A 23,344-nucleotide genomic window follows, 5' to 3' on the forward strand; every position below is an offset into this window, starting at 1 on the left:
ATATCAATAATGAGCCTCTTCCTGGGCTTCTAATCATAATAGGCATTTCTAAATACTATAATACACTGAACAGTTACCAGTGCAGTAAGTCCACGCTGTGCCCTCATTCTGTATGCCATGAAGGAAGCAAGAAACTAAATCATGGATTCCACCTCTGAGGTATGTACAATAGAAGTGAATAGAAGACAGTTCTTCTGTAGTCTCTGAGTAGGTAGTAAACACATGGTAGACAGTGGGTGCTGCGTGCATTCGGCGGGGAGGCTGGGCCTTCAAGGTCTGTGGGATGTAGACAGGAGTTGAGGAAGGCTGTCCTCAAAGAACAGCGTTAAGCCAAGCCCAAGGTCCACTTTCTTGGCAGGAGGGATAAACATGGCAAAGTGAGGGTTGGTGCAGGCACTGGTGGGAGATTATGTGGGGAGCAGAAGGCAGAGCATCTGGGACGTCTGAAGGAGTTTATATTTTATCAACTGCCAGTGAAGGGTCTGGTGACTACTGAGGAATTCCTGACATCATAGGGTGGAATGAATCAAGGCCTCTGAGAAACTCTGATCACTGTCTCCCACCCCCAGTGAGCAAGGGAGCTAATCAAATCCAGTGGTGGAGAGCAAGGGTACTGGACCTATGTTGGCATCCTGACTGTCCACAGGTTCCTGGGGCGAGTTTCTTGACTCCTGGCTTCCTCTTCTGAACTGAGGGCGTAGGTATTTACTTCACAGACCTCTTTTATGAGTCACGTGAAATTAACACAGATAAGGCCCTGATGCAGAGATTAATAATTACTAAGGCTTGATAAAAAGCCATTAATACTGTTATCATTCAGTTGCTACTCATGGGCCTTTGCCCCCAGGTCCTGAGCTGATCTTGAAAACTCAGTGCAGAAGCATGCTCGGTGTCTACGGGAGGTTGCTAAGCGGAGAAGCTACATTCCATAGCACATTCCCCGCGGGCCTTCTCCGTGCCCACCTTCATAGGGGTGGACCCAAAGCCTCTGCGCAGTGCTCACCTGCATCAGACGTGGCTGCAGATGCAGCAAGGAGCGATAGCACTGGGCTCGGGGGGATTGCCACGCTGTCAACCGCGGCTGGCTTCTTCCTGGTCATCATGGTGGACGCGGAGCCCTCATTCTTACTATGTGGTGCCGTTTGGTCCACTTTTAGGTGGGGGCTTGGCATCCCTACAAAAGAACAATCCCGAAGCTTGCAGTTATTTGAAAAGAACAGGAAGACAGACAACAGAAAACCTGAAAGTGAGCTGAGAGAATTGTTAATTCACCTGACCTCCTTCTGGTAGAACAAGAATGAAATTTTAGAACATTTAAAGGAAAAAAATATTAGCAGCATGACTGGTTTTGGTTTTGTGGCTGAGATCAGTGGTGACAACATTCTAGTTTGGCTCCGTGGAAGCAGGGGGGCAGGCCCAGTGAAGCAGGAGAGGCCAGCAGCTACCCTTTGTCTCCTATGGCTCAAGAAGCCCATCTTCACGGAGGCTGTGCTGTGTGCAGCGTGAAGGGGAGAAGGGCACCCCACCCTAGCTTCTCATGTCATCTGGCTGGGGACATGAGACTAAAGGAGAAGGAAAAATTGGAAGGCACAGAAGGGCAGGCCTGGGTGTCCTTCATCCATTCATGTCCTAGGTGCTTGGGGAGCGCTAAGGAGTTCGGGATTAGTGTGGGGAGAAGTGAGGGAAGGCTTTCCAGAGCTTATGCTAAAGCATCAAGGAAGAGGGAAAGGCATTCTAGGCGCCAAGAAGAGCACACACTAAGTTCTGGGTGGGGAATGAAGATGATCCAGACGAGAGGCTGGTCTGCTGGAGCAAAAGATGCCTTTGTGGGGGCTGGTGTGTAATAGCAGTCCCCACGACCGAGCGAAAGTTGATTTGGGGGCTTTTCAGCCTCTGGTCCTAAGAAGCATCAAAAGTCATGCCTTTGTGATGCTGAAAAGCACCTCTTGTGAAGCGCCTCTGTAAGGACCTGGAACTATATAACATATTAGAGAGCTCTTCTGGAACCTTGCTTCCGAGGTTCGAACCCAGGCTCTCTTATTTTTTAGCTGTGTAATCATAAGCAAGTTGCTTACCCTCTCCAAGCTCTGAGATTCCTGAGCTGTACAAATGGGGTGGAACCATATAGGCTCACAGGGGTGGTTGGGAGGATCCCGGAGGCAATTAACGTAAAGTGCTTAGAGCAGTGGCCGGCACAGACTCCCGGACAAGGAAGTGTTTCCTGTTCCTATTACTCTTACTATCACCACTGTCGGTACTGCAGCCTGCGGCTTCCTCAGGGCAATGGAAGGCAGCTGGCAGGCTCCGTTCTCTTCCCTGACCTGCCCAAGGATTTCTGGGCCCCGTCTGCATCCCCAGCTGCAGGAATGTGGCTCCCAACTCATCCAAGCCCAAGTCCAGAGGCTGGGCGTGTCTGAATCCATGTCAGATGGTCATCCATGCAGAATTTCTTCATTTCTAGGCTACCTGCCACTGACAGCAACAACAAATGGGGCTTTATCCCACAGCTCTTGACCCTTGTTTTTGCAACCCAACCACCGTGGGTGATTCAGTCCTCTCCCCAAGTAATGTTACGTTGCCACCACAGTGAAAGCAGCTCGGGGCGGGGGGGTGGTCAGTGGCAGCCCCATGAAGTGTGTAGCGCAGAAGATACCAGTTTCTTAATTTTACAGATGAGGGAAACACATTTCTGAGAGGTTAAGAGATAACTAACTAAAGTCACACAGCCCTAATGTCAGGGCTGGGAGTCTGCAAGTAGCCAGATGCTAAATCCAGGACCCATGGATCAGCCCGGCCCAGCTGGTCATCTTCTAACACCTGTCCACTGCCCTGGTCAGCCCACAGCATTGTTCACATCGAGGGTGCACAGGCCCTAGCATCGCACCTGGAAAAAGCACCTATAAGCATCTAAGGAAGAAAGTCATGTTGACATTTTCATTGACCTACTACTACCTTCCTCCCACTCTCCATCCCACCCTCTGAAACTCCCCCTCTGGTGTTGTGAATAACAATGCCATTTACACTTCTTTGGATTTTCTTTTTCATAGCATTTTGACAGTGGAGGTAGGCGGACATCAAATTCTGCAACAGAAAGGTTGCAAGGCATGACCATCAGGAAGCTAGGAAGGGCAGCAAACGTGGGCAGGACGTCCATTTGTGAAATATGCAGGGGTGTCAGGGATGGGCTAGGCGCGCACGCATAACACATGTAACACACATACAGAACCACCCACAAGGAGACCTAGCCAAACAGTTAACAGTGGTTATTCTCAGGAAGGAGAGCGCAGCAAAGTTTGGTGAGGAAGAGGGAGTTTTTATACTTACTCCCTAGCCTTCTTTCTTGTTAATAGTTTTCAAGCCACAAACATATTAAACTTTGTTTCCTTTGAGAAAATAAACAGACTTTGGGAGTAAAAATCTAGAAGTCTACCAGAGCACAGGCTTTGGGGTAGAATGCTATGCTTGAACGTCTGGCTGCTAACAATCTCAACTGGGGACAGCAGCCCCGGGTCTGATGGAAGTCCTCCCAGTTCGGTCCCCCCACTTGGGTACTCGCCGTGCTACCCGGGGCACGCTTCCATTAAATGGAGGCAGGTGGGCCCTCCATAGCCATAGCGCGCCTGTGGAAGTCCAAGCCGTCCCAGAGTTCTGTTGGGTAACAGCTCCTCTGGAAAAACCCACTGATGCGTCATCCTTGTACCTGCAGACACAGGTTGGGCAGGTCATTCTTTGCGCAAATTATGACAGGCTCAGGGAACAAGCCGCAAACAGGATGAGCAGGAGGATATTTAACTCCCACTTGGGAACAAACTGATTTCGAGTCATTCTCGTTGTACCCATTTTCATGCAAATGTTCACCATCCAAATTAGTCTCAGTCCACATCATTTCATTAAAGTTCATTCGATCATACCTCTATTGGGCATACTTTGCTACTCAAGTGTTTATGTTAAAAGTAATAAAATGACACTTAAAAACTCCATAATTCAAATTGTCACTATTCAAGCTGTCTTGGAAACCCTTGATAATTTAGGATTTTCTAGATTATGGAACTGTTAGTTGCCATCCAATGAATTTGAAAAACAATTAGGAAAAAGGAAAAAAAGGAGCCCTGACATTTTCTCAGACATTTTTGGGTTTTGAAAGGATTATGGAAACAATCTCAGAAATAGCATACATGAATCAAGTATATTAGATAAGCTGTCAACAAAGACAAATCTAACAGCATTCGGAATCCCCAAAATCTGCCTGAGGGCCGAGGGCTCGGGGGCCTGGGGTGGGTGACCCCCCCCCCCCCCGCCCCGGGGAGAGAGCACCGGGCAGCCTGGCCACCAGAAGTCTTCATTTCCCTTTGTTCCAAGTGGGAGCTGAGGTTCCACGGACAGGGGCCCAAATGACCGGACATGCGTGAAACAGTTCAGAAGCAAGTTCTCGGAGACGTGGGATGAGGGCGGAGTGCTGGGACATTTGGAACCTTTCTTCTCAGCATGGGCCTGGCTTCCCTCTCTCTGCAGGAGGGAGATGCGTGAAGCTGGAAGTCCACCAGAAAGAACCCCTGGATCATTGAGATGTGTTACTTCAACTAACCCCGGGACCTGAGTAAAGGTGAGCATAGCTTTGATGTGGGAAGGGGTCACTTCCACCTCAGACAGCAGACTGTGTGGAGAACACACATGGCGCCTGCATTCGAAACATCCGTCAACCCCAGCTCAGGACAGGCTGTACTGAGGCTCGCATATTTGGAGGCCAGGACGTTTTTAACGGAGGAAATAACAATGCTAATAACTATGTGGATCCAACATCTGTTCATAATTAAAAGACAGAGCCAAGAGGAAATATTTTTTCAAAGTTAAACCTATAGGAAAACATTCTAATAACCTGTTGACCTCTATTGATACATTTGTAAAAAAGTCTTTGAAACTGTGCTGTAGTGTATCGAGGGACAGTCACTCATTTTCAAACGTAATTTCTCATAGACCACTTATCCCCTCAAACCTCCACCTGCACACAGTGTTTGCATTAGGGACTTGATTTATGGATTCCCAGTCCTCCGATGCAGAAGCTGACTTCCTGTTGCCTTGGTTACTTGGAGTTTGGTTCAAGGTTAAAGTACTCCCAAATCAGAATCAGTGGCAGGCGCTGCATCTAGCGGCCAGGTTATTGACTGCCCCAGGATGGGAAAAGGTCAGAGACCAAAGCACTGTTTACTGCCTTAAGGGTGAGTCAATAGCTTCAATATTTTGATTCTGTTTCTTCCAAAGTAGTAGTTGCTGTTCAATTACCTCTTCCCCGGCTTGTTCAAGGTCACAGGGGTCATGAAGGAAAAGCAGGGTCTATGGTGGCTGATGTTCCCAGGATCCCTTTAATGAGCTCTGTGACCTTGGATAATAAAAACCAGCCTCACCTTAGAGTAATTTGTATGTTGCTCTAGGTTTATAAAGCTACTTTATCTCATCTTCTTTATGGGGAAAACAAACAAACAAACAAAAATCTTTGTAGGAGGAGTACTGGATACTCCCCTTTCCTAGATCAGACAAAAGAGGTTTACAGAGGTCGTGTAACTTAGGTAAAATCACACAGTTGGTAAGAAGTGGTAAGAACTAGATCCTGACTCCTTGATGGGTCCTCATGTCACAATTTCTTTAAAACAGAGGGGCTAATGGAATCATCACTAGTGATCATATGTAATTCCTTTTGTAACATCCACTGCAGAGAGCAGTAGATCTAGAAAATGCTATGTCATTAATATAGGCTTGTTGAACACCTTAATTAATTTTTTAATTATATGATTTGCAAATGCAGTTGTTTCCTGGTGACAAAACTTAGTCTGGGATAGTGAGAGAGCCTGACACCACTGAGATGGTGGTTGGGTTCCTCAGCCACCTCCCTGGCCCCCTTCATGCTGCAGAATGCAGGGCTTTGGCATGCACTGGGAGGTATATTGAGCAGTCAGTGGCTTTTAATCTTGCAAAGAGCTTTGACATACATTATGCCATTTGCCCCTGCAGCATCTCTGTGGATGACAAAAGGCAGATGGTGAAATTCCAAATAACAGATAAGGAAACTGAGCCACAGAGGACCAGATGATTTCTGATCCAAACTCACACATCACATGTGCAGAAGAAAGAGCGTGGAAATCCATGCCTGTTGACTCAATTCGATGTTCTTTTCTTTCCCTTTTGGGTAAACCAGTAAGTGACATATTTTGCACAAGACAAAAAAACTCTTGAAAACTTGATAATAATTCCCATTCTCATAACTAATTGTTGGATTGATCCATTGCTCTTTTTTCTTGTTTGCAAATGAACTTCACTCATGGCACATAGGGGGATATATGTTATAGAAGAACGTGAATCAAGCACTAGGTGATACCTTTAGAATTTGGGAAACAATATTTTTCTGTGCCAAAGTCAAGAAAAATGTTATTTTTGTTGCATCATTGTATTCATTAATTCAACAACTATTTATTGAATGTTTATTGGTACCGGGGACACAGCACTTGTCAAAACCATTGAAGTCCCTGTTTTCTAAGAATTGCATTCTAATAAACTTGGCATAGCACAAAGGCAGCTGTTACTTTTTATAAGGACACAGAAAGATCTTAAGGTGTTTTTTAATCATCAAAAGGCAGAGCCTCTGCTATTCACTCATACAGTATCTGAGGGATAGAGCTCCAAGGACCCAAATCTCAGCAAAGGGAGGGCACCACTGTGAACATTAGAAAAAGACCTGGCTTCCTGTGTGCACATGCAACTCCATTGCTCCAGGTCCAGAGGGAGGAGCATGGGATGGATTTCAACCCCACCTCCCCCTTGAGCCCAGTGCCGTGGACAGTAAACAGCCTGTTCCGTCATAGTGACTCTCTCAACATGTGTTTTGTGTCAAATAAGTTTTACTTCATTCTAGGACCTTGTGAGGTGAAATTCAGGCAAGGTTACTCTTGAACAGAATGCTATTCAGTGAGCCTAGAGTTAATCATTTTAAAATTCACAATTATTTGAGCGCTTACTAGCACAACTCGGAAGATGTGAGCCCTGTATTTGCACAGAAAGTTTAGAAGTGGAGAGTGACATAGGACAGAAAGACTTAGGAAACTGAAAACCAAACAAGACAGGAAGCCAAATGAGTCCCTCGGGAATTAGGAGGAAAATGAGATCTCCGTGGGATCTGAGGTGGTCTGTGCTCATCCATTTATTCATTCAACATTCATTAAGGACCTGTGCGTGCCAGGCACCATTAAGCACAGAGAACATGAATAGTCATCCACTCAGGAAGACAGACAAAAATACAGAAACCCCAGTCTTGACAGACAAAATTCAATCACTAGAAGTGGAAGGAGGAGGCTCTCTCTACCAGGACTGGGAAACAACAAGAGTAGAAGCAGGAATAACAAGCCTTCTTTGTGCAGCTGAGACAAGGGTGGTTGGGATGAGTCATAAAAACCACACACTAGGAGATACGGTTGGAAAGGCCATTGGCAAAAATGAAACCCACCACCCATTGTTGGGTAGAGTTAGAGCCTCTCTATGTCTTATCGTCTTGGACAGACTTCTGTCTTCTTGTGTCATTACTGGTTGATTTCTCTGACATTCCTGGAGGCAAACGCAACATTGCCTACAGGTCAGGAACCATGTCTTGCTTTATTTTGATTCCCCAGCACGTAGCTTGACAGATACTAGATACGCAACAGTGTTGGGTGGATGAATGGGCAAAGAGAAAACACATCTGTTCTAGACCCAAATCTTCTGGGGGAAGCTGCCCTAACTACTTTAGTCCACACACAGCCCTCTTTTTTAATCCCCTATTTCCATGTAGTAGAAAATAGAGAATATACAATAGAGAATATATTTTTGGAAGAAGACTACCTGCTTCACTAGCCGTGTGACTTGGGGCAAGTCCTATCAACTCTCTGTGCCTCAGTGTTCTCATCTGTGAAATGAACCTGTTGTGAGGATTAAATGAGTTTACACATTATGGTAGACAGAAAATAAAACCCCAGGTCCCAAAGATATCCACATCCTCCTCCCCAGAACCCGCGAATGTGTCATGTAACATGGCAAAGGAGAACTGAAGGTAGAATTAATGTGGCCACTCAGCCGCCCTTACATACAGAGAGTATCCGTGATTACCAAGTGGTCGAAATGGAATCAAAGCGTCCTTTAAAGTGGAAGAAGGAGGCGGACGAGAAGAGTTCCAGAGAGAGATGTGGTGTTGGAAGGAGGGTCAGCGCGATGCTACGTTAGTGGCTTTGAAGGTGGAGGAGGGGGGTCATAAGGTAAGGAATGCGCATAGGCTCTGGCAGCTGGAAAAAGCAAGGAAATAGATTCTACCCCACAGTTTCCAGAAAGGAATGCAGCCCTACTGAGACTTTGACTTTAGCCCAGTGAAATCCGTTTTGGACTTCTGACCTCCAACAGTGTAGAGTAATATATTTGTGTTGTTTAAGCCACTAAGTTTGTGGAAATTTGTTATAGTAGTGATAGAAAACTAACACACATCTAAAAGAAGTTACCATGGTGCCTAGCTATAATGAGCACTCACCTGTGTTAACTATTATTATTATTTCTTAGCACTATATCGTCTTAGTACTAGTTTTCTCATTATAAACTTATTTCATATGTTCAAGTTATGTGTGTCCCCTATAAGATTTAAACTCTTTAGGAAGCAGAGACTTTATATTCTTTTCCTTTATCTTCCTAGCATATGGCTGACACAAAGGAATTAGTCAATGAGTACTTAGCGTCAATAAGTTGTATCAGAGACAAATAATTTGTTGATATGAGTGTTAGACAAAAGTTCTGAGACACTGAATTATTGCAGGATCTGCCCCACACTTACTGGATGAACTCGGACAAGACGTGGAATCTCACTAAGCTTCATTTTCCTACTGGTCAGAATCTCTTCTAGCTCTACTATTCTGATTCCGCACTCTCTAGATTCAGAGAAACCGCTAAACAATCTGATTAGTTCTTCCTTCTCTTAATTCAGGAGTGCAGAAATGGGCTGAGAGGATAATATTTTGTCCACTGGAACCTCACAGAGATTTATAACTTCACAGAGTCTTGATGCAGTAAATTCTAATCATGCATAAGTCAGTCTCTCCTGATCCCATAGTGAAAAGTTCATCTCAGATGAAAGGTGTTTTCTAGAAGCACCCAATTACATCATCCAGAATGGAAATACATCAGATTTCAAAATTGCAAAGAGAGACATACTGAGTAAGAGGTTTTTAATCTTCCTGAATTTCAGACATCAGAACCTTTTCTTAGGGGGAAAAAGCGTGTATATATATATATATATATATATGCACAGTGAACACATTTTGTAAACAGCTTAAAGTTCATAGATACTTCTAAGCTCAGGTTAGAACCCTTGCCTGCCTAAGTTGATTCCTACATGCACACACACATGTACACACAGATGCATGTGTACACACCAAAGAAGGACAAAGGGCGGACAGACAACCAAACAGTATGCTGATATAACTGCTCCCACGTTTAAAAAAAATGTGGAGACAATAGAGTGGTAGCTGTTCTCTGAAAAATATAACAAAGGGACTTTCAAGATGTATTCACTAGGGAAGAAACAATGCATACATGTAATTAAAACCAATTTAATACTACGATGCACCAAGTATGCTCTTGTTATGTCCTTAGAGATCAGGTAGCTTAGGAATTTGCTGCTGTCATGTACATAAGCATGTCACAGGCTTCATCAACAGATAAACACAAAGAAGCTTCAGTAAAGTAAAATCAAAGCAAGTTTAGAGTTAGTCTGGTCCTTCCTGGGCAACTCATCCCAGACAGGGGCTGAGATTTGGCTCTGTCAAGCGTGTCACGGAGAGGATAGCAGAGCCTTGACTCTGACCCCCGGCCTTATTTTTGGCCTGTCTCAGGTTGGCATGTTGGCACTGAGCTGCAAGGGTTCCATCCTGAGATTTCAAAGAAGCCATCTTCTTGCTCTTTTGGTACACGCCCGGTATTGTACACTTACCGGGCAGTTTGCAAACAGACCAAGCCAAAAACTAGAGATTTGATCCAATCTATAAGACCGTTGACTCTGAGAATGCCTTCCCTAGATTCTTCCTAATATAAAGGGCTTAGCAGTCAAGGCTGGTTAATATAAGCATCTTTTGTAGTGTCTTCCTTTTTACCGTTGCAGTGTGGAGACGCAGAACACATCTGCATGGTAATACAGATCTTGATGCTAACTGGGTCACCTTATTTGCATTTTGATTACTGCTTATTTAGAAGCCACATTGAGAAAAGCGCTTGATATCAGGAGCTTAAGTGCATGTGTGTCTATAAATATATGTATAAATAGATAAATGCATATTTACCCGTTTGTGAAAGATCAGTCCGATATGCACTCATTTCTCACGGACATATCTGTAGGAGTCTGACCATGTATGGGTGTTAGGATTATAATGTGGTTATAGAATCAAATTATTCTTCTGAGTGCAATATCACCCACTGTATAGACACACTGTGTCAGCTAGAAATGTCAGTTTAGCATATATCCCCCTTGTTCAGTAGTCATCGATTTATGTTTGGTCAAACTGTATTGTTTCAAAACCTCTACTGGGCCTCTTCCTCAAACTACCTACTTCGTTCCAGTATTTAAATCCATCCTATAGAAGGCAAATGCATTCTGATTGTGTACAGGCATACACATATGGACACAGAATGTGTGCTGGAAAAGCTCTCTTCTTTGCAATAGAAGAAGAAAATCACAGAAACTCAGACCCATCATTAGATAGATCTCCTAATCTTTATCTCTAGTAGTTCAGTCAGACGAGCTAATACCATGATGATGGCTTTGAAATCTCTTAGGAATTGGATGAGGAGAAGTGATAGTGATGAACTCCCAGCTAATAAACACTGAGTGCTTATTTCGGCAGAATGATCAATTTCTAGATGTCCTGAGGCTTGTCTGATACAGTTGATTTACTCATCCTCGCTTACCTCACTAATAAAGCCAAAGTCCGCCATCAGATTACAGAGGTGCCGAGGATTTCTTAAAGGGGCAGAAGAGAGAGCTAAGGTAGCATTCATCACATCCCTCTAAACATCCCTCTTGCCCACAGTTCTTGAAACTTCAACTGCTTCCTCACTGATACTCTGCACTCAATAGACTTTGGGCTAGTACAGTAATACAGACAATTAATTTGTTACCTTGTTAGTGGAAATTTAATGCAATGATCTAAAAGGACTCTTACATATTGTGATAAACTTTAGTGCCTCCGGGCGGCTCCCCTCACGTTGGGCTCATTTCACATCTCATCCATTATGTAAATGAGATTTGGAAATAGTTGAGTTTCACTAATGTAGCTCAACTCTGATGGACTGGAGAGAGTCAGTTCTACTGAAACTAATGAGGTTAAATGCACCTCAACATTTCTTTCTACTTGGTTGATTATGCAAGCCTCTGTTCAAGAAATGGGAGGCAGTGCACTTTTTCCAACCATCCTCTAAGGAAATTTCACTGTTGCCAGACCCAAAGTGGCCCAGAATATGTCTGGTTTGGATAATGCCTCTGTTGGTTCCAATCAGTGTGTGGTGCATACACAGGGCTAACAGACAACATGCCATTACATGAGGCAAGACTGAGAATATGATTTCAGATAAAAGGTAGGGGAGGATTTTAATAGTTAGTGCATCGGAGGAGGTCTCTTGGTCATTCAAGAGAAGAGTGTGAGGAAATTTACAGAAGTGGACAATGGGGATGAAAAGTCCTTGGTGGGCGTGAAATCAGAGAGAGAAAGTCATTGGGGAGGTCTGGAACTGGTGAAGAGACGGTTGCGTTTGATTCAAATATTCACAGGGAGTCAGTCCAGTTCCTGAGGATCTAGTCTTTAGACAGAGATAAAGAATAAGGACTTCTGTCAGAACTGCTAAAATTAACAAGTCAGGAAACAACAGATGTTGGCGGGGATGCGGAGAAAGGGGAACCCTCCTACACTGTTGGTGGGAACGCAAGCTGGTGCAGCCACTCTGGAAAACAGTATGGAGGTTCTTCAAACAGTTGAAAATAGAGCTACCATATGACCTAGCAATTGCACTACTGGGTATTTACCCCAAAGATACAAATGTAGGGATCTGAAAGGGTACGTACACCCCGATGTTTATAGCAGCAATGTTCATAGTAGCCAAACTATGGAAAGATCCAAGATGTCCATTGACAGATGAATGGATAACGAAGATGTGGTATGTATATATCCAATGGAATATTATGCAGCCATCAAAAAATGGAATCTTGCCATTTGCGATGACGTGGATGGAACTCGAGGGTATTATGCTAAGCGGAATAGTCAGTCAGAGAACAACATGTATCATATGATCTCACTGATATGAGGAATTCTTAATCTCAGGAAACAAACTGAGGGTTGCTGGAGTGGTGGGGGGTGGGAGGGATGGGGTGGCTGGGTGATGGACATTGGGGAGGGTATGTGCTATGGTGAGTGCTGTGAATTGTGTAAGACTGTTGAATCACAGATCTGTACCTCTGAAACAAATAATACATTATATGTTAAAAAAAAAAGATAGTAGGAAGGGAGAAATGAAGGGGGGAAATCAGAGGGGGAGACGAACCATGAGAGACGATGGACTCTGAAAAACAAATTGAGGGTTCTAGAGGGGAGGGGGGGTGGGGGCATGGGTTAGCCTGGTGATGGGTATTAAGGAGGGCACATATTGAATGGAGCACTGGGTGTTATGCACAAACAATGAATCATGGAACACTACATCAAGAACTAATGATGTAATGTATGGTGATTAACATAACATAATAATAATAAAAAAAAAGAATAAGGGCTTCTGTGTTCTGGATTTCATTTGGAAGGCCAATAAATGGGATTCCAAAGACTGGAGATTGTAGGATGCTATTTAAAAAAAAAAAGGAACAAGCATTTCAGGAGAAGTAGCTGCAAACTATCCAGGGTTATAGAACCAGGAAGGTGAGGTTTGATTTTCAGGATCAAAAATATCTGTGGATGAGACACCTCGCTGGCTCAGTTGCCCAGGGTCCTGGGATCGAGCCCCGCATCGGGCTCCCTGCTCCGCGGGAAGCCTGCTGCTCCCTCTCCCACGCCCCCTGCTTGTGTTCCCTCTCTCTCTCTTTCTGACAAATATTTAAAAGTTTAAAAAAATATGTGGAAATTTTTTATTTTTATTTAAAAATGGGGGGAGATGTTGGATAAGGAAAGTAAAATAAAGACATGGAGGCAAAAATATTCTGTGTAAAAGGGAATCAGAATCCAAATGTAATAGCCAGTAATTGTGGAATAGACTCCTTTCAAGAAAAGTTTTAAGCTGGTGAAAAAGGCCGTGACCTTGGAGTCAGAAGGCCCTTGGTTTAAATCCCAGCTCTGTTGCTAAACCAGGTATCTGACCTTGTTCAAGTTTTTTAACCTCTCAAAGCTTCAATTTCCTTATTTAAAAAAAAAGTTTAATGAACCACCCACCTCAGAGGGCTATCATGGGGATTAAATGAGATAATATCTGTAAGATGCAAGGTGATGAGGATGGAGGCCACCAGAGGCCTGAACGAAGGACTGGCAGTTTGGAAGAGAGGTTGCTGGCCAAGTCATCGCTGCATTTCTACCATCCCAACGAACTCCCAACGCTCTCAAAGCTGGGATCCCAGTAAGACAGCTTCTTGACTCTTAAATATTCAACCTGATGACACTTTCTCTTGTTGGTAGTTGACAACAAGGAAGCAGTTTTGTTCTTGTGTTAATTAGTTCAGCAAAAGTTTCAGTGCCTACCCTGAACACAGCAACTCCAGGTCCTTTGGGGGACCCTTAAAGTATAAGAAACAGTCCAGTCTTTGGGTAGTCAAATATTTAGTTAAAAAAACCAAGTTGTAGGAACAAGAAATTTAAATAAAAATAACAATCTCCCCTGAGCTGCGAAGAACACCTACATTACCTTCCCTCGCACCTGGGGCCACACTAGCATATTTCCTAGAACAATAGTTTAAGATGGAATTTATTACCTGTATAGCTCATATACAAATATGATTAATTGATCTGGTTGATTAAGAATAAGAATTTACATTATTAAAAAAAGAATTAAAAAAAAATAAGACACCCTAGTAAAAGTAACAAGGTAACCAGTATGATCATTTTTATGGAAAAACAGCATTTCAAAGTGATTCAAAGGGGGAGCTGTGAGCCCACATTCCCTGTGTTCAAATCATAGTTCTACAAGCTACTGGTGGTCTGAACCTGGGCAGCTTACTTAATCTCTCTGTGCTTTCGTTTTCTCGTCAATAATGGAATTAATCAGGGTAGCCATCCCCCCAGTTCAATGTGAGGATACAAAGATGTCTCCAGCCTCAGAGAGCTGGAGACAAACCCATAAATATTAATTTTCCCTACTCTCTGATAAGAACAATGGGATCAGGTAGAAGAGCCATGAGGAAGCAGGGGAATGGGTGACTTCCCTGCTGGGTCAGGAAGGACTTCACTGGGAGGTAACATCTGATTTGGGTCTTTTAACAGTGTGGAGGTAGTGGCTGAAACGGCACGAAAGGAATCCCAGGAAGGAACAGCAGCAGGTGTAAAGGCTCAAAGCATAAAACAGGTGGCTGCGATAGAGGTAGAGCTTCTAGAGTGGGCAGGTGGAGTGTAACAGAAGAGAGGGACCTGGGTCAGGCTGGGGATGGTGCCAGGAGTCTGGATTTCACTTGAGGGACGTGGCAAGTCCCGAAGGATTTCCATGTAGAAACACAAAGTTCTCTACCACGGCTTGCCTTAGAGGCAAGGAGGCTGCTCCCGGGGTGTTTCTGAGCAGATAGCCAACAGAAAATATTTTAAAATCAAGGATGGAAATTGAACCTTTGACATGGAACGGTTAGCCAGTGTGCCCTACTGTGAATAATTCCCATCTGCCTCCCTCTGTTTCGTTTTCCCTTCCTCAGCCTTTATCGGGCAAATTCTGCATTAGACGTTCCCTTCAAAGCACTATGGGGGAGACGCTGAGGGGAAGGTTGTAAAGACACCCAAAGCCATGTTTAAATCATATGTTTGTAAAACAAATCTTGTTTTGTTCATTTGGACAGCTGGAGGTAAGGGCTTTTAGGAAGTTATGTTTCCCAGAAGGTAAGTCCCCACCTAATGTATGTGTTCTCCAAGTGTGGGTTTTTAGACACCTGCCCTGAGGTTTCATTTTTTCTTTCCATCTTCATGGGCTGGGTATTTGAGATACTTTTTGAAGGACTTTATTCCCAATACAAAATCTCTGACTGATGCTCAGGTCTCAGACCATTAAAGAAGCTTTGAACACAGGAGAGAAAGTGAGAGGTTAGGGGAGAGAAGAGCAAATAAGAGCAATGAGTGGGAGTGGACATTCCATCAGCACCGGAGGACCGGCAAGCTGCCAGCCTTACTAGGAGAGCAGAGAGGGCCGGGCAGAGGCACAGGACCACGCCAGGCCACCCGGGGCAGTGCCTGAAGAAGCAGACACCTTACAGCTTTAAACCACTGCGTGCTAACAACTTGTTAAAAAATAGTCAAGATGGTTATTAGTTGGCACAGAGGCCCTCCCCCCCACCGCCAGTTCTTTTACTAAATTCAAATTTCATGGCTTGTTTAATTTGTAAGCTGAAGTCAGTCTAGCAAGTTATAAATACCACTGGATTGATATGTGCTGGGAATATTCATGTGTTTATTCATTTACCCATTTGTTCATTCAAAAAAAAAAAATCTACTGAGCCTCTACAATGAAGAAGGAACTTTGGCAGACCTTGGTAAAGACGCCAGTGCCATACAACATAAAAATGGGCAGGAATTAGTGTAATAATTGAGAAAGGGCAGTGATGATTATCACCCTCACTAAAGGCAAACCACACAAGGTGAAACTCTGAGCATGAAGACACAGGAATAGTAAGCAGGAGGGTGAGTCTGACACAGAAACAGCCCACACTGATGGGCGAACGTGCAATAGATAATGAGCCATGTTTCACTGATATTGTCAGAAACAGTTTGAACACTGGCCCAGCGATTCATTTAGAACCATGCTGGGCGGGAGCTCTCCCCACAGGGGCGACTTCCTGTGCTCAGTGCAGGGTTTAAGGTCACCAGGAAAGCTGGAGGGTGTGGAGGGGGAGGGGCACAGAAGCTCAGAGGTGGGATTTGCAGGCTCACTATCTTTAGCTCTATGACTTTGGGCATGCCACTCGCTTTGGTCCTGAGGGTTTCTTATGGTCTCTAAGTCCCCCTGATTCTGCATCTCGGGTCAATAGAAGGGTCTCCTGTGATTTTCAACGGGAGGGAAATCATCTGGCCATTGTAATGGGAGAGCTGAGAGCCAACAGTGGGAATCACTTCCATTTTTGAGAAGACAACAGAGCTCTCATTTCTACCAGATAAACCAAATAAATGCAATAGTAACTGGACATGAAAAGGCCTGAGAAGCACAGTCAGGTCTAGGCTCGTCTGTGTGCTTCTGTCATGTGTCCCATACCCAGGGCTGTGGGCGCCTTGTGGTAACAACGATTCAGGAGGGCACACCTTAGAGCTGCCTTACAGGGAAGCCGCTTTTTAATGAAGTCCTTTTGGTTACTTCAGGACTGACTAACTGCCCTTGGTTGAAGATTCATTACATGTGTCACTTTTAATCTAAACCTCCCCACAACCCTATGAAGTAGATAATATTAACCAAGTTTTATATGCGAGGAAAATGAGGCCCAGAGATGTTAAGAAACACAGGCAGGGTGTCACAACAACTAAACGTTAGCAGGAACTTGAACCCAAATCTCTCGGTCAAGTGCTTTCCCTTCAACAGGCTTCCTACCTCATGGCTATAAGGAATACAGATTGATGCTTTAGTGTCTGGACTCCAAAAAAAGGACAGAAAGAGTGCGAGCCTTTCTTTAGGCAAAGGTTTAAGAAAAGACCTCTTGTCAGCAAATGGCTTACTTCTTAATTTTGTCTAGCTAGCCCTGGGTACAAGCAGATAATGGCCCAATGTTGGATTAAGAAGTCATAGAACTTGTTGAAAAAAATTCGGCATTAATGTGCCATGAGGCTGCAACTGTGGAAAATCTCCACGAACACAGAGCTAAAAAATAGCTTCTATATTTGACATCAACATGAGAATTAAGCTTCCCTAAGAAGAGAAAGGAGGCTAAAACCAGAATTCAGGGAGCAAATGGAATAGCCAAGAAGGGCCAATAAAGCAAATGCAAGAATTTACAAAAGTTAAAAAAAAAAATTCCTGGACTGTATTTCTCAAACTTGGAAATTATTACATTTCCCAAGTAATAAAACTGACAGTAAAACGTTATTTTTCCAGCCTTGGTTATATAATAAGTGGAATGTGTTTGTTTTTATAAGCACCGTTTGAAAAATAATCAAAATTATCTGGGGGCAGCTCTTTGTCAAGCCAGGAATTTGCTTGAAGGACATCCAGCGTAAAGAGCGACTGGGGTCCAGGCTGGGGCAGGTGGACGCTGTCTCTCTCCAACGGGCTCATCAAAGGCTTGCCGGTGGCTTAAGAGGATTGCAGGTGGCAAAGCAATGGTGTTCCAGGGTTCCTTTTAACATCTACTATGGGTCCATATTCTCCTTACCTTTGGACTGGTGCCTCCTCCCCATTGCCCAGGGTTAGCTCCTGCTTATACTTTTCAATAAGAACTCAACGGGGCGCCTGGATGGCTGTCGGTTAAGCATCTGCCTTCAACTCAGGTTATGATCCCAGGGTCCTGGGATCGAGACCCGCATTGGGCTCTCTGCTCAGCGGGAGCCCGCTTCTCCCTCTGCCTCTCCCCCTCCCCCTGCTTGTTCTCTCTCTCTCTCTGTGTCAAATAAATAAAATCTTAAAAAAAAAAAAAAAAAAGGAACTCAAGTGGCAGGTAACCTTCCTGACTCAGAACTTCCATATCCCCGACCTTGCAGGGAGCAATCCACCTATACCACGGTTCCGTCGACCTTGCTTACATTCACTTCAACCCTTGGTTACATGACCTCTCAAACGCATACATTTTCAATCATGGCTCAGTTTTGGGCCAATGAATTAATGTAAGCCTTAGATTCCTTGTGGGTAAAATGGAAATACACACGAGATACCTTATGGAAACTGCCGAGGCTTGCAGGAAGTAAAGAGCCATCAAGTACCTAGCATGCTGCCTGGCTCCTAACAGGTACGCTGTTGTTAACATCATCACCATCATCATTATTATTATGCGCAGTAATCCTGACCTCCCAATAAGATAATTAGTAAGTTGGGAAAAGAGTCTGTGTCCTATATTTCTCATAGGTTTCTAACAGTGTTTACCCAGCAAAGGGCTAGGAAGAGATCACGTGATTGACGAATCCGTGTTTCCCAGAGCTGCATCTGTGCTTGTGAGGGGCGTGAGAGAGACACACACAGAACCACACCACTCACACTACTACTTGAAGTAGAACCAAGATGGTGTGTTTTTTTCCCCCCTGGTCTATGTAAGAAACATTCTACAATTCTATGAATATTATAAATAAGAGGATGCAATTTTTATGATTTGAGGAATCACAGCAGAAGTAAGAGCTATTTATTATTCCACTTCCAGAAAGTGAAACACAGAGAAGGAGGGTGTTTAACTGTAAGTGTCTAATTCTCAAATACTATGAGCGTAAAAGATGTTAAGGGAAAACCACCCAAAGTCTGCAGTCCACAGAAGCTCGGGGCTGGAAAGATCACTTAATGGATTCTGTCATGGCACTGATGAGCAAGTGGAGGCTCCCGGCAGTCCCGCTGTGTGCTGCTGGTGAGGCGCTTCTAGCCTGGACCCCTGCACCCTGCTCCTCGTCCCCAGGCACTAAGGGCAGCCAGGCCTTTCGTGCTATTTGCCTGCACAAGCTTCTTTGCTTATTTTGCCTAATGATTGTGAGGCCGCGTTAGGGGATGTGATTAGATGAGATGGGGATGGAGTGAGGTGGGCAGACTTCTGCCGAACAATCTGTAATTCGCTTTTGATAGTAAGTTTGGGAGAGAAAAAGCCAACGTGGGCTGCTGACATGAATAAAAGTCACTGGTATTAATAGAAGAGATCAGACTATGGTGTATTCTTTGAAAGGAGAAATGGGTGATGGTGTCCTTAGCAACGAGGCAGCAGCTGGCCACCATATTAATAGGCGATGTCTTTGGAGCCTCCTCTTTGTCTCTATCACCAGTGGGCAACCACACCCAGGGCCTAAAATCACCCCTCCCTGCAAAAGGCCCCTCCCTCTGAGCGGGCTCCTGGATGCCCATCCATAATGGCCTAAGTGTTCTTTAGGATACAAAACTTTGGAGTTTCAGGTTTTTGAAGCTGAAGGAAGTCCTGGTGATCATCTTCCTTACAGAGAGAGGAGGCTGGGGTCCCCAAGTGGGACCCATTCTGCAGATCCCTCAATTTTACCCTCTGTTGGCTGTATTTCCTGGCAGGTGGGGTCCAGGAGATGGGTGCCTCATGTCTGCTGTAGCCATCTCTTGTTCTCCTCCCTGTCCTTCTGGAAAAGGGTGCCCTGCCTGGGACTACGTTTTTGGCTATCCCTCTTCCTGTTTGCTCCCACCTCTCAAAAGCATGGCTAGTTGTGGTGAAAATCAATTCGGAGTCCTTTTAGCTCCACATTAAGCCCTCAGAGCCAGCTCTTTTTATATGGGAGTCTTCACAGGCTGGACCTGGTCTAGTGACCATTTGTAAGGAAACAAAGGAAAAGAGACCAGGCTCATGATGGCAGCTTTTGGAGGTGGGTACAGCGATTCCAACAGAGGGGAAAAAATTAAAGATGGTATTTCCATGCAGCCATGAAAAGGGGAGGAAGGAATCCTTGAACAATAAAGGCTCCCGCTAATCTTAACCAGAGTCGGCTCTGAAAAACCTGTAGTTGACTGTGAGTCACTGGCCCTCCAGGGAATAGGAGGTAGGGACGTGTGTGTGCGCACGAGAGCGCGCGAGCACGCACACCAGGGTGTATAATCTCACAGTGCCCAGAGCCCTGGAGATCCTGGAACACTTCAGTAGCACAGGCCAGATTCATTAAAAACCCTGGCTACAGGCCAGCAGTTAAATTGAAGCAGCATATTTATTGCATTTTGTTCAAATAAATCTGAAAACGTGTGAATCATATTCCTTGGAGAGATGGGGAGAAGAAGTAAACAACATCAGGCTAATACTTACAAGCCGTGGCGGAGAGAGAACAAAGGTACAGAAGGCTCCCCCCGCTCCAGGAGCTCTGCGAGATGCTCTGTGAGATGCAGGGTGGGGGCTGGGGAGCCACCCTCTCCTCCCACTTTCTGCACAGGCTCCGTGTCGGCTTGGGGGCCACTTTAGGGCAGGTGGCTCTGCCCTCTGCCCTGGGGCTCTCAGTTGCACCCGGCATATTCTGCCCTGCTCCGTGGGCCTCTGTTGTCCCCCAGATGCTGCTGCCGCCATCCTGCTTTCGAATGGCAGCTGCAGAAATTAGATTTAATTTTGGGCTTTCCTAAAATAGTATATGGAAGGGAAAATCTCCCCCGTCCCCACCAGCCCAGTTCATAGGAAGCTCCGCAAGAGCTCAAGCTAATTATCTGCCTCTACAAAGCAAAACAAGTAGCTGGTCAGCTTCATCACGCCTGGGCCGTATTTTCTTTTGTTGTTTGGTATCTTTCGGTAATGCTCCGAGGGACTGTCTGTGTTAGGGAGTAACTTCCTAGTGGGTGCACACTGTGGGTCGGACCGTGGGTCTCGTGTTCCTTAAGTATACATGATAATAATTCCTTTTGTATGGTAATTATAAGAACTGAATGAAAAAAATGCCTTATAAAGACATCTGACTCAACAGTATAATATTCCCATGACCAAATGTCAAATCTCTTTACGTTCTCTCTGTTAAACAGATGATTTATGGGCATAAGTACGTATAGACACCAATCTATTTTTCTGTTTAACCCAATATTGTTTCTAAAGCAGAATTTTGCAAACTGACTCCCTCCCTCATTGCCTTTCACTCTACAGGTAGTCGTTGGTGGTGGGCAACACTGATAAGTACAGATGAACAGGTCTAAGTGTGGTCTAATACTCCTTTTTTACTTTGCACAAACATGGTTGTTTATATATCTTCAAAAGCCCTCTGAGCCTTCCAACAATTCTAGACAATGCTAACAGGCCCCGGGGCATGGGTGGGGTGGTTGGAGGCATGCTGTGATCACCCAGAGAAAATCAGGTATGTGTCTGTTGTATTTTAAGGCCTTGGGAAAGGCAAGAGTTCTTCTTAACACCATGTAAGGGTAGGTTCTTATGTAAAGGTTTCAGGGTGACAGTGGTAAAGGCAGCTCAAGACCCAGGCATCAGTTTCTAATACATACAGCTGGGAGAGGGACCAGGTTTCTGAACTGGGCCACAATGTGAGATGATCTGATACTCCTACTTTAACACCCTATCTGGCTCAGACCCTAAAGACAGTGGAAATGACCCTTGAGAAATTCATCTTACTCAAGCACTTTGATGCCTGCACCATGCAGCTCCTTCCCTTCTGGTCTGGCCAGGTTCTGAGCCATTCCTTTCCACTCACTCTCTGTGCCTTGAATCCAGGAAAACCTGCAGGGAGGTGATTCAACTTCCAGACGCTTCCTCACCATGCTCTAGAAGGCTTGGGCACTGATCAGGGAACGCTTGATGCCAAGACAGAGAGGCCAGAGAAGGCTCGCCCCTAGTTGTTTAAAGCACGAATTCCAGTTTTTGAAGCTCTTTATCTCACAACTGTGCTAGTAATAATAATAGCAAATACTTCAATTGCACAGGCACTATTACTAGAATACTCTCCAAGACCTTTACATGTATTAATTCATTTCATATTTACAACAAAACTATGTGGAAGGGATATTATATTTATTCCTATTTTACAGACGAGGAAACTGAGACGCAGAAGGAGTAAGCAATTCACCCTCTGTTACTAGCACAACTAGCAGGTGGGCAGGGTCAGAATCTGAATGCATGCAAGGTGGCTTCAAAGACTCAACCACCGAACAGTGCCAAACAATCCTGGTTTCTTGGATACTTGACCCTCTTAAGAACTAAACACTGAGTTCCCTTTATGTTTTGTTTTCCTGAGTGTGTGCAAGGAGAAAATTCAATAAGTAGCTACTGGACCAGATGGTAATAGGAAGCTAAACCACCTTTGCCAGCTAAATAAGAACATTATTTATTAATTTATTCCTATCTATATCAACCATGCCTTTCCTTGGTTGGGCTTAAATTGAAATGCGCCGTCCTGAGCCAACAGCAGGAGGACATACCCTGAATTACTCTTCCCGTGGTGTGGTGGGTGTGCCCTGATTCATCAGCACATCCTCCTCCTTGGCTCTTTCGGTGCAGAATGGTAGGTCAGAGCGAGGGGAAGGCAGTGGCCAGTGAGGCCGACCAGAACTCACAGGGTGACATGGGAAGGAAACGGACTCCTTTGAGCCTTTGAATCTCCACCTCCTTGCCATGGACTGTATGAAGTCCAGTGGTTGCTTAATAGATGGCTACAGTCTGTGTTCACTAACTGGCTCAGCCTACATTCTGGCCGCTGATAGTACAGCCGACACTGGCTTTCCGTGCCCTTCTCACTTTGGAGAATTTGAGTCCCAAAGCTCCGTGACTCACTCTGCTATGCTGCCTGGGAATTCGGGGGAAAAAAAAATCTGCCAAACATCATTTGCTTGTTGAATGAAAGAATGAATGGATTATTGAATTAAGGCAGAACCTGAGAGGAAACCAGGTTGTTTAATCACATCTGTGTACTCCCAAGTGTCTTGGACACCACATGCCTTTTTCTGAAAGCAGATTTAAAAACAGAGCAGGGAGGGACCTGGTGGGTGAGTGGTCTGTCAACGACAACCATTACACCTTCGGACTACACAGCATGACTGGGGATGCCCTACTGCCTGGCACCAGGGCACGTGCAACAAGTGACTGCTACTCCTAATCAGATACTGTCCTAATGAGTTGTGCCTCAGTGGATCCAGCTCTGGGAACAAATCTCTTCAGACAGCCACCAGGTCGAGGCAACCAGATTTTCATAGAACCCCTCATGAAATGATTTATCAAAGGTAAAACAGGTAGGTAGGGTTGAAGCCCAAAGAGGTGAGCTCTTGGGGCTTCCCAAGACATCTTGACCCCTGGAAATGGTAGTGGGGTCAGGGCACCTACTCCCTACTATGGAGATGGCCCTGGTATTCTTTAAACCACAAGCTGTCTGAGTTGGTTGTGAGCTCGACAGAAGCTATGGTCATGCCTTTTGTAAACACCAACCCTACTGCTACTATCCGGGATTGCAATGCCACCTGTATTAATCATGTTTTTTATTTTCTGTGTTTTATGATGCTTTGACATTTGGGGCCTTACTGATCCTGGAGAGAC

The 23,344-nt window shown here is 44.8% G+C and overlaps 1 protein-coding gene across 2 annotated transcripts in view; it reads right to left on the reverse strand.

Annotated features, from left to right (window-relative positions):
- SETBP1 (SET binding protein 1) overlaps positions 1-23,344 on the reverse strand; it is a 356,530-nt gene that overhangs the window by 22,291 nt on the left and 310,895 nt on the right. For both annotated transcript variants that reach the window (XM_028098411.2, XM_088019447.1), the window contains exon 5: positions 1,004-1,174. In XM_028098411.2, the coding sequence (XP_027954212.1) occupies positions 1,004-1,174 (171 nt within the window). The remainder of the gene's footprint in view (positions 1-1,003; positions 1,175-23,344) is intronic.

This window comes from Eumetopias jubatus, unplaced genomic scaffold (assembly GCF_037043125.1).
Source record: "Eumetopias jubatus isolate StellerSeaLion01/CBP00866 unplaced genomic scaffold, mEumJub1_p1.0 scaffold_16, whole genome shotgun sequence".
Classification (NCBI taxonomy): Eukaryota; Metazoa; Chordata; class Mammalia; order Carnivora; family Otariidae; genus Eumetopias; species Eumetopias jubatus.